The sequence below is a fragment of the Myotis daubentonii genome, chromosome 8 (genome assembly GCF_963259705.1).
Source record: "Myotis daubentonii chromosome 8, mMyoDau2.1, whole genome shotgun sequence".
NCBI classification, from domain to species: Eukaryota; Metazoa; Chordata; class Mammalia; order Chiroptera; family Vespertilionidae; genus Myotis; species Myotis daubentonii.
This window is the reverse complement of record NC_081847.1, coordinates 88,864,546-88,880,501: the sequence shown is the minus strand read 5'-3', so window position 1 is coordinate 88,880,501 and position 15,956 is coordinate 88,864,546. Positions and strand designations below refer to the sequence as shown.

General features: G+C 41.9%; 1 protein-coding gene across 21 annotated transcripts in view; it reads left to right on the top strand.

The window, feature by feature from the left end:
* Window positions 1-15,956, top strand: part of DTNA (dystrobrevin alpha) — a 308,637-nt gene that overhangs the window by 227,921 nt on the left and 64,760 nt on the right. For all 21 annotated transcript variants that reach the window (XM_059707355.1, XM_059707354.1, XM_059707356.1 and 18 more), the window contains exons 6-9: window positions 6,962-7,047; window positions 12,045-12,199; window positions 13,087-13,192; window positions 15,279-15,445. In XM_059707355.1, coding sequence (XP_059563338.1) covers window positions 6,962-7,047; window positions 12,045-12,199; window positions 13,087-13,192; window positions 15,279-15,445 — 514 coding nt within the window. The remainder of the gene's footprint in view (window positions 1-6,961; window positions 7,048-12,044; window positions 12,200-13,086; window positions 13,193-15,278; window positions 15,446-15,956) is intronic.

Here is a 15,956-nt window from a genome sequence, read left to right as displayed (position 1 = left end):
TAAGAACCTGGTCTCAAAAGAGATAATGGATTAGAAAGAGATTATACCAATGTAAATTCATGAAAAATAAGAACTTGGATTCAAAGAAAAGTGGTCATTATTTTCATGGTGCCTTAAAATTCACCAGGCCTACCCAGTTGGACTCTGCCAAGAAAATGATCTGAAATGAGGACAGATCTCTTTGGAATATTCTAAGGACTTTTATTGTTATTCTTTTTTAGAAAATTGAAAGTACAAAAGAAAAATAACATGGCAGAAAGTTATTTTAAGTTTCAGACGCGCTGTTATTATTTAAACAGCTTTATTGAGGTATAATGGGTACCTTGAACATAATTCTTAAAAGTGTGGCCTTGTCAAGGTAAGGTCTCGAATCGGATACACGGTGGAGCAATTCACCTCTCGTGGCTGACTTGCTCATCCTTTCCCAGCTCCCAGCTCCTTATACTTGGTTCTGCTGTTCTCTTCTAGCGCATGTCTTACTGTTCATCTGCCTGGCTTAACTTAATCTCATTTCAACTCAGGAGAATCTTCCTTGTTAGGCTAGTTCCTCATAAAGTAGATTATGGGACAATGGCCTTGTTTTTGGCAAACGTTATTTTCACATATATTCAGCCACTCAAAACTCATAGTACAACAGTGGTAAATATTAAAAGGAGGGGTGACTTTCCTATTTTCAGGGGTCCAGCTCCATTTTTCAGGCCAATTCTCTAATGATGATAATATAATCATTGTAATAATAGCTAAGATGCCCTCCTCATTTACTGTGTCCCAACAATCTTACAGATCTGGCACTATATTATCATAATTCTCCAGGGTGAGTAAGTGATGCAGCTGAGACAAGAGGTTAAATAATTTACAGGTCATACAGCTGCATACTAGATGAGGTGAGTGGAGAGAAAAGTCAAAATCATTTTGTTTCAGGAAGCAGTTTAAGTTCATTTCTATTCATGCTTTCTGTTTCATTTTTTAAATGAGAATTAATGGACTTTCCCCCAGGCTTTCCCTGCTTATTATAGGATATTATTATTACCCTCACATTTCTAGCCTTTTCAGTGTGTGGTATTTAGACATATTTGACAGAGTGTGTGTGAAAGATATATTTGGACTTAACAAGTTACACATTGTAGATTTAGAGCCATTTTTATGACTGCCATCCAGAACTCAGATCCATTGTACAATAGTCTCTCATAGAGAATACAGAATACAAAATCCTGGTCTTTTCCTGTCTGTTTGACATATGGCACCTTGCTGAGCCATTTGAACATCCATTCCCACTGCTGACCGTGCCCCGCCCCCCCCCCCGCCCCCCCAGCCCTCAGCACGATGAAAAGAACCACAACACTATTAAGATGGATGGATGTGAAATAATCCTGGAATTCTGCCAAAATCCTTCTGCCTTTTGAGTTTTAAAAATTATTCTGATGTTTAATGCAAGACGTGCTACAAAGAGCATGGCCATTTCTCTGTGCAAAAACAAAACATGTTGTTCACTTTTGAGGCAAAGGAAAAAGAGAAGAGTCATATGAAACCAAATGTTTTTCTTTTTTTTCTTCATTACCCATATGGCTAGAACTAAATATTTAAAATTTTGCTTACTTGGCTTTTCTATGCACATCTTAAATTCGAGATATCCATAGAATTTTCTCATCTAGTCACTAAAATTTTGTTCTGGAAGAAAATACTTATGTTGCTAAAAATGGAATCACTTTCTGAAGAGTTTTCACAGCTGTAGATAAATTGAACATCTCAATGCCACTCCTCTTTCTGACTTATACTCTGGATGAGTAGCAGATGGGATTTCATGGGGGTAAGGGAGACAATGTCGACAGTATTGGCCCCTTCCATTCTGGAGAAACTTCTGGCAAACTCACCTGGCCCAGTGCTATGAGAGCTTCTCTTCCCAGACAGTTTACTAACCTCTGGGATGCCAGAGTCAAATGAGGAGTTTCTATCTGTCCACATGTTAGCTTCACTACCCCCAAAACAAGAGTTACATATGTGATCTAGCCCAAATTATGTATGTGATCACTTCTAAATTCAAGGGATCACATGACTGTACAATCTAATATTAAGGGCCATTAAAGTCAATGTTTGCAATTTTACTCAAACACTTAGAATTTCTCAATATAGAACTTAAGCGGTAAGTCAGAAAGCATGTATGCATATAAAGAGCTTGCTATGTGCCAGGTACTAGGATATTACTGGGGATTAGAGATGAATAGGATGCGCTCCCTGCACTTTGTGAAAATGTGTAGTCTGAAAACTAACTGGTTTTCACCTTCCTCTCCAATAGGCTGTGAGTAAAATCCCCAGCCTCTTAAGCATTGTCACTACATATCTCTTGAGTCACTAAGTGAGTGATGCTTATCAACCAATCATCCCAGGAAAGAAGCCGGAGGCGGAAGTGATGGCGCAGGTTGAGTGTTGTGCCTTTGTGTATCAAAAATGCTTACCAAATGTTTTTGTAAAACAGATTGGCAGAAGACAAGCTTCTGATTGTAGTACTCCTAGATAGAGAAAGAATTCCTCCAGCCTGTTCAAAAAAGACTCAGTCCGATTCCAGATCCCACTCTCAGGGACGTGAAATTTGTCATGGGATTCTTTCACTTCTGCTTGGAGAACCTCTCAGCCATTTGGAGAAAATGTACATTCTGTTTTGAATCCGGCCCAGCATCCCAGACCTATCCTTATCTATTGGTTGTTTTTCCTTCTTGTCGAAGCAGATTTTCCCGCCCAGACAACTTTCCCCTGAAGGTAATATGTTCTTAGTTCAAAGAAATCGGCTTTTCTCTGTAAACTCGTGGAATCTGAGCATAATGACTCACTTTTTATTAGGATGAGTCGAATGTTTTTCAGACAGACAGACACGCTGCAAATCTCCATATAGTAACCCAAGGGGGCGTGCTTTTTTTGTTTCCATCGTCAATCAGTTGCCCCACGGAAAATTTTGAAAAAATGCAAAGTAAGAAAACAAATCATAAAGGGAATTTTTTTTTTTTTAAAAAAAAAAGGAAACATTGATTTATGAAGCAATTCTAGTTTGTACCTTTAATAATTTGCTAGTTCTTTTAAATACCCTTTTAGTTATTACTTAAATACCAATATAACCATGTAATTGGGTGTTTTTTGACATCAAGCTAGAACAGGAAAGTAAAGTTTGCATCAGCAAAACCGTCAGTGTAATTGGCTTATAAGTGGGATATATTCCATTATGCCAAAAAGACAAATAGTGGAGGAGGGTGGAGGGTGGAGAGAGTAAAGTATGTTTTATCCATTGTGTTCTCACTCTACATTGAAAAAGAAAATATTAAAATAAATAAAATTTTTACATTGAAAATAAACTTATTTTCTTAATAAAAAATGACAGGCTAATAGTAAATATCTGTTTTAAACTTCCACTGTATCTTTTATGCTATTACAACGTCAGCTGCACTAAAGCTTGACTTTACAAAGAAAAGCTATGAGGTCCTGTCATCCATCACTGATTCCCAATGACACACAGAACCTCAGGCACATCGGCTCTGTGACGTGTTTCTCGGGGTGGCCATAGAACTGCACGTGAAATGCAGGCCTGCTGCCATGGCGTTTCATAAAAGCGAGAGAAGAGATAGACATTCTCCGGTGCTCTCCAGGGCTCGCCCATGCGGAGGCGGCCTGGCCCGCAGCCTTAGGGACAACCTATGGTTTTCCTCCGCCGTACACTCTGGCAGGGCTGCTTCCCAAGTGGTGGCCGATAGCCAACACCCCATATGTTGGGCTTTACTGCTTCACTCCCAGAGGCTTGGCACGTGCTGACTCTTTGGAACAATAGGCTGCTTTCCTGCCCGTTTGCACACAACTCCGGAAAGCTGCCTGTTATCCATCCTCCTGAGCTTGACTTTCCACTTCCTGGCCATGGACGGGTCTCACTGACTGTTCCCGAGTCAAACGCCCCGATGAAGGACCATTTCTAAGGAGAGTAGTTCCTACATTTCTTCACTGGGGATGGAGCCAGCTTCTCTCTGCTGCTCGCTTCTTTATTTAATGCCAATTCTTTCTTCACACAAAAGTAGGGACCCTGATCCCAAGATGACAGTAAAGAGTAGCCTTTGTTATGGAATCTTGTCAAAGGCCTTTAGAAAATCTTTCTCTCCCCTCCCCCCACCCTTTTCTTCACCCTGTTGTATCTACTGAAAATGTTCAAAAAGAAAAGGAAAGGAAAGGAAGGATTTAAGTCTCCATTGTGGAGTCAGTCATCTCCACTCACACCTCCAACTCCTTAAAGGTTTGTCAGTGGTCTGAACGCAGCCACCTCTGACTCCTTCTTCCCGACAGGGGTCACATTTGCCATCTGGCACCGTAGCCTGCATAACAATACATTCCAGTGGGCTAATTTCACCCTTGAGTTCCTGCAGAGCTCTCATTGAGCTGCCCTCCACTTGGTGATTTACCGAGATTTATTGTATCAATTTGGCAGAATAGCTCCGATACAACCACTGTTGGGTTTCATAGCATTAATCTTGCATTTCCAGGAACAATGCAGGACTGGCAATCTCCCTATGATCTTCTTCATTAAAAGCTGAGGTTTAAGCATTCACCCGTGAGCTCTCATCATTTCATCCTTTGGAGATCGCTCTGTTCCAACATCATCTGTGGTCTGTTCCCTTTCTTGAGTTAAATTGTTCGCTCCGAATCACTGAAAGAAACTCATATTGCTCTTAAAGTCTCACACATAATGCTGTTCAATTTCTTTGCATTTTGAAGACTACTTTATCTCTGTATTACTCCTGTCCCTCCACACTGTGTAGACTTTCCTGTTCTTATCTGAGCCATGTTTCAGTTTAGGAAAAGAAACTAATTCTTTCATAAAATAAAATTTTTGATATTTCTAGTTATCCATGCAATTGGGAATGCAGGGGACATGGAATAACTTTTAATGGGGTGATTTTTTTACAAAATGATTGCATTTTTATTATAGATGCCTGCTCTAAAAGTAGTAAACAACATAATGAGTGGCCATTCAAAATTCTGCCAACACCAATTATAATGATTAATAGTCATTAATTAATATAAGAAACGTATTGTTCAGTGACTCTGTGTGAGACAAAGTGCAAAGCACTGAAATTCACCTAACTCAGAGGGCAGTCCTGCCCCCGAGGTCTCTCAGTGTGGAGTTGAGTCACATGCATACATGCAAATGAACAAGTCAAGGTCACACGGTGTAGGTCCCACATAACAGGCAAAAGTGCAGGGGATAGCCATTGCCTCCACATCCGGGAGGTGAGCAATAAAACTATTTTCAGAGCAGAGTGAATGAAGCTGTTGAGCTGGGTCTTAATGAATGGGTGGGAGAGTCCTGGGAAAGGCGGAGGCCTTAAACAGGGGGACTGTGGTATGCAGTGCAACAGAAATGGAGCCAATAAGACTGAAGAAGACTGAAAAGGCTAAAACCAAATCCTTAGGCAAACAGAGCAAATAATGAAATAACATGGCTGAATTTGTGATATGAGCATTCAAACAGGATATTTAAGAGGCTATTACAGTGTTAAAGCAAAAGCTGCTGGAAGAAATGGCAGTGGGAATGGGAAGAAAAGAATGAGTTCAATGTACAGTGAAGAGGGATATTTGAATGCCTTCAACATGTGTTCAGGTGTTAGGGAGTTTAGGAAGAGCAAGAAGTCAAGGCTGATCCCCATCCCAGGATTCACTGGGTAACTAGGTACACAGCGATTCTAACAATCAGAAGGACTGGAGGAGGAAGAGCAGGTTAGTAATAGGATTGGCTCACTATTATGGGGAAGCTCTGTAAAGGTGATGAGTTCTATTTTGAACACACTTGGTTTGACATGGAATATCCAAGTGAAGATTTCCAATGAGTAAACACATAGTCTTGTGTCCAGGCTTAGAAATATAAATGGGGGTGTCACAGCAGAGGGTTCATTCGGTTTTGCATTCTAGCTAGATGTTTTTCAGGCACTCTGCTAAGACTGACAACAACAACGATGAACAACAAATGATCTCACTCTGAAGTCTAGTAAGGAACAAAGACACAACTGTTTATTACATCTTATTTTCCTAATATGTCAGCTATAGGAATCTTATTCATATAAATGATTCATCCTATATACTATTCCCTTGTCAATACAGACTTGACTTACCTTTTAGCCACATTATTATTTTAAATAACTCTTGGTCATTCTTAAGAGTAACAACTATCAAAGCAGTGAATTACTAATTCTGTATGATACACTTTCTGATTCTAAGGACGTAAGACTAAAGAGTTTATTCCAGCTAGAGAGTCATTACCTGGAATATTACACTTCTTACAGTATGCCCTTTGTATCACACTTTGTGAAGGGCAAGTTAGTTATGCTTCATAAATCAGTGAAGATTTGGCAGCTCTGGTGTCATTTAGGTAGAAGGAGAGCCAGTCAAAAAGAGCTTTTACTTTTGTCCCTTTAAAATACCAGCTCCCTTTGAAAAGTAGGTGGATCAACCTAAGTACAGTTGGCTTGTGGGAAAGAAATGATCATTGGGGGAAAAAATGTGTGATTAAAAAGTCCTCATAGTTACTCTAACAAAAGTCAGGAATTCACTGACCAAAAAAATCGGAAGCAGTGTTTAAATAAATTGTAGAAATGGTGGAATTGTCATTAATAAAACTATTTTATGAAACCCATGTTCTGTGACTTTAACCCGTATTTAAATGATACATATCCCTCTGGCTGCCAGTCCATGCACTGAGCAAGTTGCCATCTACAAAGAATAACTTGAAGAGTCTGCTGGCTCTTGAAAGAAGGAAACTGATCGGACAGTTGTTTGGAAATGCGTGTTGACTTGTATTCACAACCTTTGCTAAATGGATTGTTCACATAATGCATCAGCTGTCCTGTGAGTTCTACAGAACAGAAAATGTCAAACCTTGTTACTGGAAGTTCTCCAAATGACATCTTTTTTTTTCTTTTCTATTATCATGAAACAGGGAAGGCCATGGCAAAATTTCAGTATTTGCTGTCAAAATGGCTTTGGCCACATTGTGTGGAGGGAAGATCATGGACAAATTAAGATGTAAGTTGTTCTTCGTGTTTCTCTTCGCTTATCTCACCTCCATACCACATTTCCCTCTTCCTCAGTCCTGCCATGTCCCCCTGCTCACCTGTGACTTTCCTCATGCTATGACAGTTGTTTGAAATATGATCTTTTTTCAATTATATTTTTATTGTTTTAAGAGAGGAAGGAAGAGGGAGAGATAGAAACATCAGTGATGAGAGAGAATCATTGATCAGCTGCCTCCTGCATCCCCAGGGTTCAGTCCCACCCTGGGGATTGAACCTGCAATCCGGACATGTGCCCTGACCATGGAATCGAACAGTGACCTCCTGGTTCATAGGTCGATGCTCAACCACTGAGCCACACTGGCCAGGCTGAAATATGATCTTTATTGATCTTCATTGATGGTTGGATTTTGTCATAGAAATATTTTCATATTAGATAAGTGTTAATGAAAGGAATGTTTTCCTTCTACTTACAGATTATTATTATTGATAACTTGTTGAGTGTTACCAACTAGACTTTGTGATATTATAGTAAGATATATTTTCTTTCAAGTTCATTGTACTGTACTGTTCTACAGACAAGTCCATCATTATAAGGACTTGAAGGACCGCCTTCCTTTTTTAGGTAATCCAAAGCCAGAGCTCCCAGTGTGTTTCTTCATTCTCAGGCAGTGCTGTTCAAATCGCTAGAAACTCCAACCGTGCCGGAGTAAACATGCCCAGGGTAGGGGGCATGGTAATTGCGTAGAGACACTGTAGACTGAGAATTAACTGGACGCCAATCAAAGCATGATAGCCACAGTACAGTGAGTGATTATGGGGCTTTTATGTGCCTTTGTCACTGATATGTAGAGTTTTAAATGGATAGAACAATGGGAGTGTTTTGGTTGGTTGATTTGCTGTAGGTAAAGAAGCTGAGACTCAGAGAGTTAAAGTAAATTGCATACTTTAAAAGTAAAATGGCACCAGATGTGAAGCCTGGCTATTTTCCCTGTACCCGTGTTATGTATAGAATCACCTGGAATGCTTTTTAAAACATGGATTTCGGATCCCACTCCCAGAATTTCTGATTCAGTGGCCCTAGGATGGAGGTGTGGGGGCAAGAATTTTCATATATAGCCCGTTTCAAATGATGGACATGCTGCCATTTAAAAGAAAAATTTTCATTTAACCCTCTCTCTTAGCCTAAATATCATGAGTTTACGTCGCCATGTTGAGTAAGAGAACGCTGTGATGGGAATGAGGAGGCCCAGGTTGTAAGCCCACCTGTGTGACTGCTTATTGAGTTACTCTGTGGACATTAGACAAATGGGCGTGTTTTTCAGACTAAAGAAACATTTCCAAATACTTATTCAGTGTCATGCCAACAGGCCCCTGGATGAAAGGGTCCCACGTTAAAATAAGTTTGAGGAAAACTGGAGAGAATCGTTTTCCGCAGTTTGGAACTCACAGCCTTTCATCAACCAGGTTGACCCTGTGCCATTAAGGACCCTGATGGTTCCCGTGTTTCCCCTCAGCTCTCCTCGGGGACAAGTGGGTGTGGCAGGAGTAATTGGCCACAAATCAATGAGAAATTGTCAAAAGCAAAACAAGTAGAAAAACCACAGACAATGTAAAGCTGAGTTTTGAAAACTGCTTTTAAATGCATCAGACGGGACAACAAACCCAGGTTGCAGCACAATTTCCAATGCTCAGGGCCACCAGGAGCCAGTCAACAGGCGGGGTGTTCCCTGTGCACCTGCAGGCAGCCGAGAGTGCGTGCGCATCCCCTGCAGTCGTCAGGCTCAGCACCCTAAACAAACTGACCTAATACAGTCCTCCTGTCAAATTGTCCTTGCTGTGATTATAGCTGTTGTTTCGTTGCTTGTTTCTGTGGCCTGCTGTTTTATTGAGATGGAGCGCTTGTTTATATTTCTGCTCGGGGCTCCTGGGTCGTCCTGAGGGCCTTAAGGAATTCTGAACTCAATGCTGTGGGCCTGGGATGCCAAGTGCTCTCCTAGAGCTTCTGGGAGGCTTGTTTTGTTTTCTTTAAAAAACCAGTATTACGTCAAGCACCAAGCACTGTGTGCTTGTTGAGCTTCTATTACTCAACTGGCTGTTCTGCCCCCACGCCTGTCCCCAAGGTAGTGTTTCTAACTCACTGGCCTGCCTTAAAGTCTTCATTGCCTCCCCAGCACCTTCTGGACACAACCTACACTCCTTTGTGGAGCTTTGGAAGCTCTCCCTACCCACCGCCCCTCCTACCATGCACCGTGTGGCTCCGGACACAGTGAGCTACCTGCAGATGGGCGCGCGCGTTGTGCTTGAGCGCATTTCTCCGCACGTCCTGACCCAGCTTCTAAGCCTGGCTAACCCTGATTGTCCTTGACACCAGCCCAGCACTCACCTCTGTGAGGAAACCCTCCCTGACCCACTGCTGCCTCTGGGAGCCCCCCTCTGAGCTCCTGTACACCCTGCTATTCCCACCTTCACACCACCATGCTATAATGTATGCTGCCATGTGATGCATGATGTACACATGTTGCTGTCATCCTCAACAGACTTGGACCTCCCAGAGGGCAAGACTAGGACCTGCTTATTTTTCTGTATATTCACTCCTGGGCACAATTACATACATTTAGTACGAGCTAAGTTAATTTTAGTTGAGTAAATCAACAAATATAAATTCTTCTACAGCATCTATCATTGTATGGCGCTATAGGAAAAACAAAGGTGGTTAGAGTATCATTTGGGGCCTTGCAGAACAATTCCAATAGGGAGGGAACTATATGAAGTAAAGACAGAAAAAATGTGATTCAAATTTAATAATTAAAATAGCTACCATTTCCTGTGTGCTCGGTGCCACGCACTATTTGAGTGCTTTACATCTCTGTGCTGTTCACCTGTTACCTAATTTAATCTTTGAAATGGCCCTCCATTTGGTATACATACATATGTATTACATACTATAAGCATATTACATATGTATATGTATATATGTAAGACAGAGAGCCTAGAACTAAGGTACAAATACTTACTTTGATAGCTTATTCAGAGTCCCCTCATTTATTTTTAAAAAGCTGAGTGGCATTAACAGTCACTTCCCTTTCATCCCAGTGACCGAGCCCTAGTTTGGCTGTTGCTTCACAAACTTCATCAACATAAACGAGGCTCATATTAGCTTCAAGTCAGTGAAAGTTCACTGTTGCTACTCCTCCTGCTTTCTCTCTAGTTAGAGATGTTGTCTCAGTCCTTTCCTGGAAGATTTGGAAGGCCTCGTCTACTTCTCAAAATGTGCTCTGGCCCAGACGAGACAAGCCTTGGAGACCGTCAGGATGGCCCAATGATGCGCAATCCAACCTGCCTAAAAACGAACAAAATGGCAGCTCTAATACACAAGTCCATTGGTTTTCCTAGGTTTCTTCTACCTCCTCCCCCCCACCACCCTTTCATTGGAATTCTCGAGTTTCTATATTTGGAATTACATAAAGAGTTGTAGTTCTGCCTTTGGCAACCTTTTTATTTTTGACTAATTATAATGAAACACAAGAGATATAATTCATTAGGTAAACAACATTGTGAAGGTGGATGAGAACATTAATTTTGTTGCTCAAGTAGAATTTCTATAGCCTCATGGTTGATAAACTATTTGAAACACAGTAGAGATCCTTTAAAACTGGAGTATTTAAAGAAAATGAGAGCCAATTCACATCCTTAGCACATAATTCAATAAAAGTCTGTAATGTGGTTAGTCTGTAATCTGACTGCGGTATGAGGGAATGTCTCCAGATTACATTTCGACCTTGAAAAATGAAGCCCAAAATGAAGAGAGGTAGCACACTGCATTGCCAGTAGTTTACCCCAGCAGCTGGGCTGGCCTCATTACACTCCAGCACGGTGGCAAACTCTGTGATAGGACACCCTTTCGTTCCAGTGGTGACATTCCCACAGAGGAATTATAAAGCTCCTTGGGAAGTTATGCCGTTAATATGCATTAAGTGCGCACAGTGGCAGGTGCTGAAGAACAGAGGTTCAGGGAAGCCATAGGCTCTGCTGAGAGTCATCTCAGAACCTGGCTCCACCTCACTGATCACCACAAGGCCAGGCTGCCTCTTGACTGCGTGAGTTCAAAGACCCTTCCCTGTGAATCAAACGCCTTCCACCCAGAACATATGATTTATAGGAAGTTTTCTGCTCCTGTGGAGAGTTAAGTGTTTTCGTTACTTCCTTATCCCCCTTGTGTCCTTCACTTTTCAATATCTTAAACCAAAACCCAAACTTTTTAGTGATAATATGGATATGTATAGCTTTCTAGCTAGACACACACACACACACACACACACACACACCAGTGCTATAACGCAATTTTCATTGTGTGTTTAAAACAAGGTTAGCATAGCCCTGGCTGGTTTGGCTCAGTGGATAGAGCATTGATCCAATGACTGAAGGGTCCCAGGTTCGATTCTGGTCAAGGGCAAGTACCTGGCCCTGGTTGGGGCGTGTGTTGGGAGGCAACCAATCAATGTGTCTCTCTCACTTCGATGTTTCTCTCTCTCTCTCTGTCTCTCTCTCCCTCTCTCTCTCTCTCTCTCTTTCCCCCCCTTCCACTCTCTCTAAAAATAAATGGGAAAAAATCCTCAAGTGAGGATTAACAAAAAGAAGTTAAAATAAAGTTACGTTGAAAAAAAACAAGATCAGCATATTTCTCACATATACAAAATTTGCTGCCTTGGGTTATATATGAGTTCATAATTGACCTCAAAATAACAATGTTATATGCTCTGTCTTATCAAAATATGCTAATCTTATCCCAATTACCAGTTAAGGCTATGTGCCAGAATCATCTACAAAGAGACACCAAAGAAAACACCGTGCCAGAAATATTTCAGCATAAAAAATAGCTTTTCCATTATTCTTTCATAGACATGATTTATTCTGCCACATTTGTGTTGTTTGAAACAGATACATTGAACTGAAACAGTGGGGAATGTTTACGTGAATTATAAATATCTTCCCTTTTTCTCCCATCAGATATTTTCTCAATGATTTCTGACTCCAGTGGGGTGATGGTTTATGGACGCTATGACCAGTTCCTGCGGGAAGTCCTCAAGCTGCCCACAGCCGTGTTTGAAGGGCCCTCATTCGGTTACACGGAACAGTCAGCCAGGTCCTGCTTCTCTCAGCAGGTAGGAAAGAGCGTGTGTAAGGAAGCAGCTTCTGAACAGCAGCTGCTCTCCTCCTGTGTGTCACTCCAGGCAGTTCTCAGATAAGCGATAACCCGTAGCATATCTTCCAGCCTCTGACAAATGTCCTGTGAATCAGTCACTAAACTTCACACACCTCGATAATAATAATAGGCGATGTCTACTGACCCCGAGCCAGGCGCCAGGCTGAGCTGTTTACTCGCATTGTCGAATTTAATCCTACAACATCTGGGTCATTCTCCCTGCCCTATCAAAAGGGCTGAAATGTCCCTCAGCCTCACATGAAACACAAGTCTGACGCACCACCAAGTTTCACCAATGTTTGTCAAAGAAGACGAAAAAGTATGGCCCATGCCGCATCGCACTGTGGGAGTCCCAAAATATGAGAGACGCGGCTCCCTAAATCTTCCAGGACATGGGACATTTAGGGCTCTGAGTGAGGTTTCACCTGAAGTTGCTACAAGAGAAGTTATTCTACAAATGCAGGAGACTGATGTGGGAACTGTGGCAGGTGCCATGACCCACAGCGGGGTAACACTTCATGGAAATGTCAGTCCATCTCTCTGCGTCATTTTCATACTGTCCCTCCCATGGGCAAGTGACACTTCCAGAATTTTCTCTATGTGATCACCTTGACTCGGCCTCAGTGGAGATAATTCAGTTGTGTGTATAAGTGTAAAACACACTCAGTGTTTTAAATTCTGCCGAACTTAGTTTCAAATTCTGTTTCTTCATACATTAGAGGCACATTGAACGTCCTGTTCCATCTCAAATGATAGCCGCAGAGCAGCTAAATTAAGCGTATTCTCTGTTCTAAACGACCATGGATTGGTGAGTTGTTTTTTTATTATGTTTTGTTTTTTATGCAGAAAAAGGTCACGTTAAATGGTTTCTTGGACACGCTCATGTCAGATCCTCCCCCGCAGTGCCTGGTCTGGCTGCCCCTTCTGCATCGACTGGCGAATGTAGAGAATGGTGAGTAGTCACTGCTGAGCGCAGGCGGGCTTTTTAATCATTGAAATTAGCTGGTCAACTCTATGCTTATTAAGCCAAGGTCATTGTTTTAGGGAGATCGATTTTGTTGTTCCGAGCTTTGTTTAGGATGCAACTAACCAGTCTCCCTGATCTTTAACAAGGCCTATGGGTGCACGGTCAAGCTAAGACAGTCAATGCTAAAAGCTTATTCCATGTCACTGTGTACCCCTCAGTTACAGGTCAGATGTGGCTTAAAGACTTGATACATTAGAGGAACCTCAATAAGGAATGTGATCTTTTCTAGTATTTGTTTTAGGTCTGGATCCCCAATATTGGTTTATCTTGGCATTGACGATTTCTTCCTAGGCACTGGGCCAGGAACAGGTGGAAGAGGAAGGGAAAAAATGCATGAGAGAAACTTACTCATCTTTTGTCATGTGCTCCAAATTGTAAGCTTTTGGTGGTTGTAGTTATGTAAAAGACAAAAGCCATGCAAACTTTTGAAATGTGCTTTTTTACAAGGGCAAGTATGTCTAGGGTAAAAGGAGTAAATATTGATACCCCCAAGCTTAAATGGAAACCACAGTTCAGAACGAGATTTAAAGAAATTTAAACGTGGAGCAATTCAGTGCCTCCTTCTCTAATCTTTAGATGTTCTTATTTATTATTCAATTTAAGTCTGAGATTTCTCCAGACTTAAATAGAAAATCATTTATCCCATATCTCTTACTAGAATCTTAACTCCTACACAGTTCTTTAATATACATTGGAGGTAAAGTTAGCTTAAGTTTATGTTCCCATTCAAAACATCTAGCATCTGCCCTTATTATCTCTCTCAGTTAAAAGTAATAAATGTATCCTGTTTTGCTCACGGAGAAGATTTTTAAAATGAATTAAGTCAGTGCCCTGTAATCACTGCCAAGCATAGATTTATTTTTGTATGTTTCTTACTCATCCGCAGAAGCAAAGAGCAATCAAGGTCGGATCATGCAACCTGAGATCATGTTACTGGTCACAGTTCAGGGCTAGTCACCTTCCGTCACGAGGCTGTAATTTCACCCTCTAGCTCAGTACTTCCTGTTGCAGGAAATGGGTTTCGCAGGCCTGTCCCCGAGCAGTTGTCTCTAAATCCAGGGCTCACCCTGCCTTTCCCAGGAGCCAGAAAGGGGAGGACCGATGCTTAGTCCGAAGGCAGTACCTCCAGAGCTGGTTATGCCTTTGTGGTCACAGTTGGCTTTTTACCTTCGTTTATTTTCACGTACATTCTTTTCCCTGGAATAATGTGACCAAAGGCAAGAATTGCCGTTGTTTTCAATCTTTAGCTCATAGCGTAGAGACGTTTACTTGGATTTGACCATTTGTTTGCTTCCAATGTCAACTGTTTTACCTTACCTGCTTTATGATTCCAATTTCCTGGCAAAGACAGTTGTATCTCCTGAGCTGTCTGATTAGAACTGTATTTAGATCATTTACTTGTCTCTTTGGGCCCTGCCCATCTGCCTCTTAGGAAAGAAAACAAATCTGTTTGTTAGATGGAGGCAATGTCACTCATTAAATAAGCCCATTAGCTGCTTCATTTTTAAAAAATAACTCAATTCTCTCATCCAGTTTTCCTGCTCTCCCTCCATTTTTCTTTCTTTTTCCTCCCTCTCCTTTCTCATGTCTCCCTTTTTGCTCTCTCCCCACTGGATGGTCAGCCGTGTTCATCCATGGTGCTGAGTCTCCCAGTGACTGTGCTGGCCTCCTGGAGACAGAGAGCAGTTTGGGGGGGGAAACAGGCCATTTTGGGTAATTTATATTCTTGTAGTGTAAGAGATGGGAGTAGAAAGAGCAAGTGGCATTACAGAAACTTGTTGTTAAAAGAACACCTATCCTCCACCTCATTTCATTTCTTCCACCTCCACACACACGCCTGAAAAGGGCAGTGAGATGCCTGGAATAAACAATGCTTCTCTCAGCCCAGACCAACTGTCATCTGGCATCAGGGCACACGGCAGAGAAACGCCAGCCCCGTCAGGCTGTGTTTGTCCTTATCCTGGCTCGCACTTTGGTTTTCTTATTTTTTCTTCATTTGCTGCCTCCTCAGTCTTCCACCCGGTGGAGTGTTCCTTCTGCCACAGCGAGAGCATGATGGGATTCCGCTACCGATGCCAACAGTGTCACAATTACCAGCTCTGCCAGGACTGCTTCTGGAGGGGCCATGCTGGGGGTTCCCATAGCAACCAGCACCAAATGAAAGAGTACACGTCATGGGTAAGGCAAGGGCCAGGCAGTGCTTAAAGTCGGATGTGTGCGTGCGACCCAGAATGCTAGGGAATGTCAAAGAGGGTGACAGAATTCAGGGGTACACTTACCCTGTAGTCGACATTCCTTCTTCCCCTTCCCTCCGAACCCACCACATCTTACTGGGATCTCTTTCATAGTGTATCTGAGCCCAGCGTAGCTTCCTGTGACTTAAACTATAGGAAGACTCAAATTACGTTACTTCTTGAAATGTAGATCACTCGGTACTGATTTAGCTAACAACCAAACAGCCAGCGCCTTCTGGAACATAATCATTTCACAGTAAATTAAGGTTCTTTTCAACCTTTGATGGGTCTTTGTTTTGGTTTGCCAGTTTTTGTGTTTTGTGGGAATTGCTTAAAAATGGTTGCTAGTTTCTTTTTTCTTAGATTCTGGAGTTCTCTTAAGTGCACAACTGGAAAAGAGAGGGAAGACGTGAGCGTGTGGGCTTAATGATGCTGCTCCGTTTTACTGTGGGGAA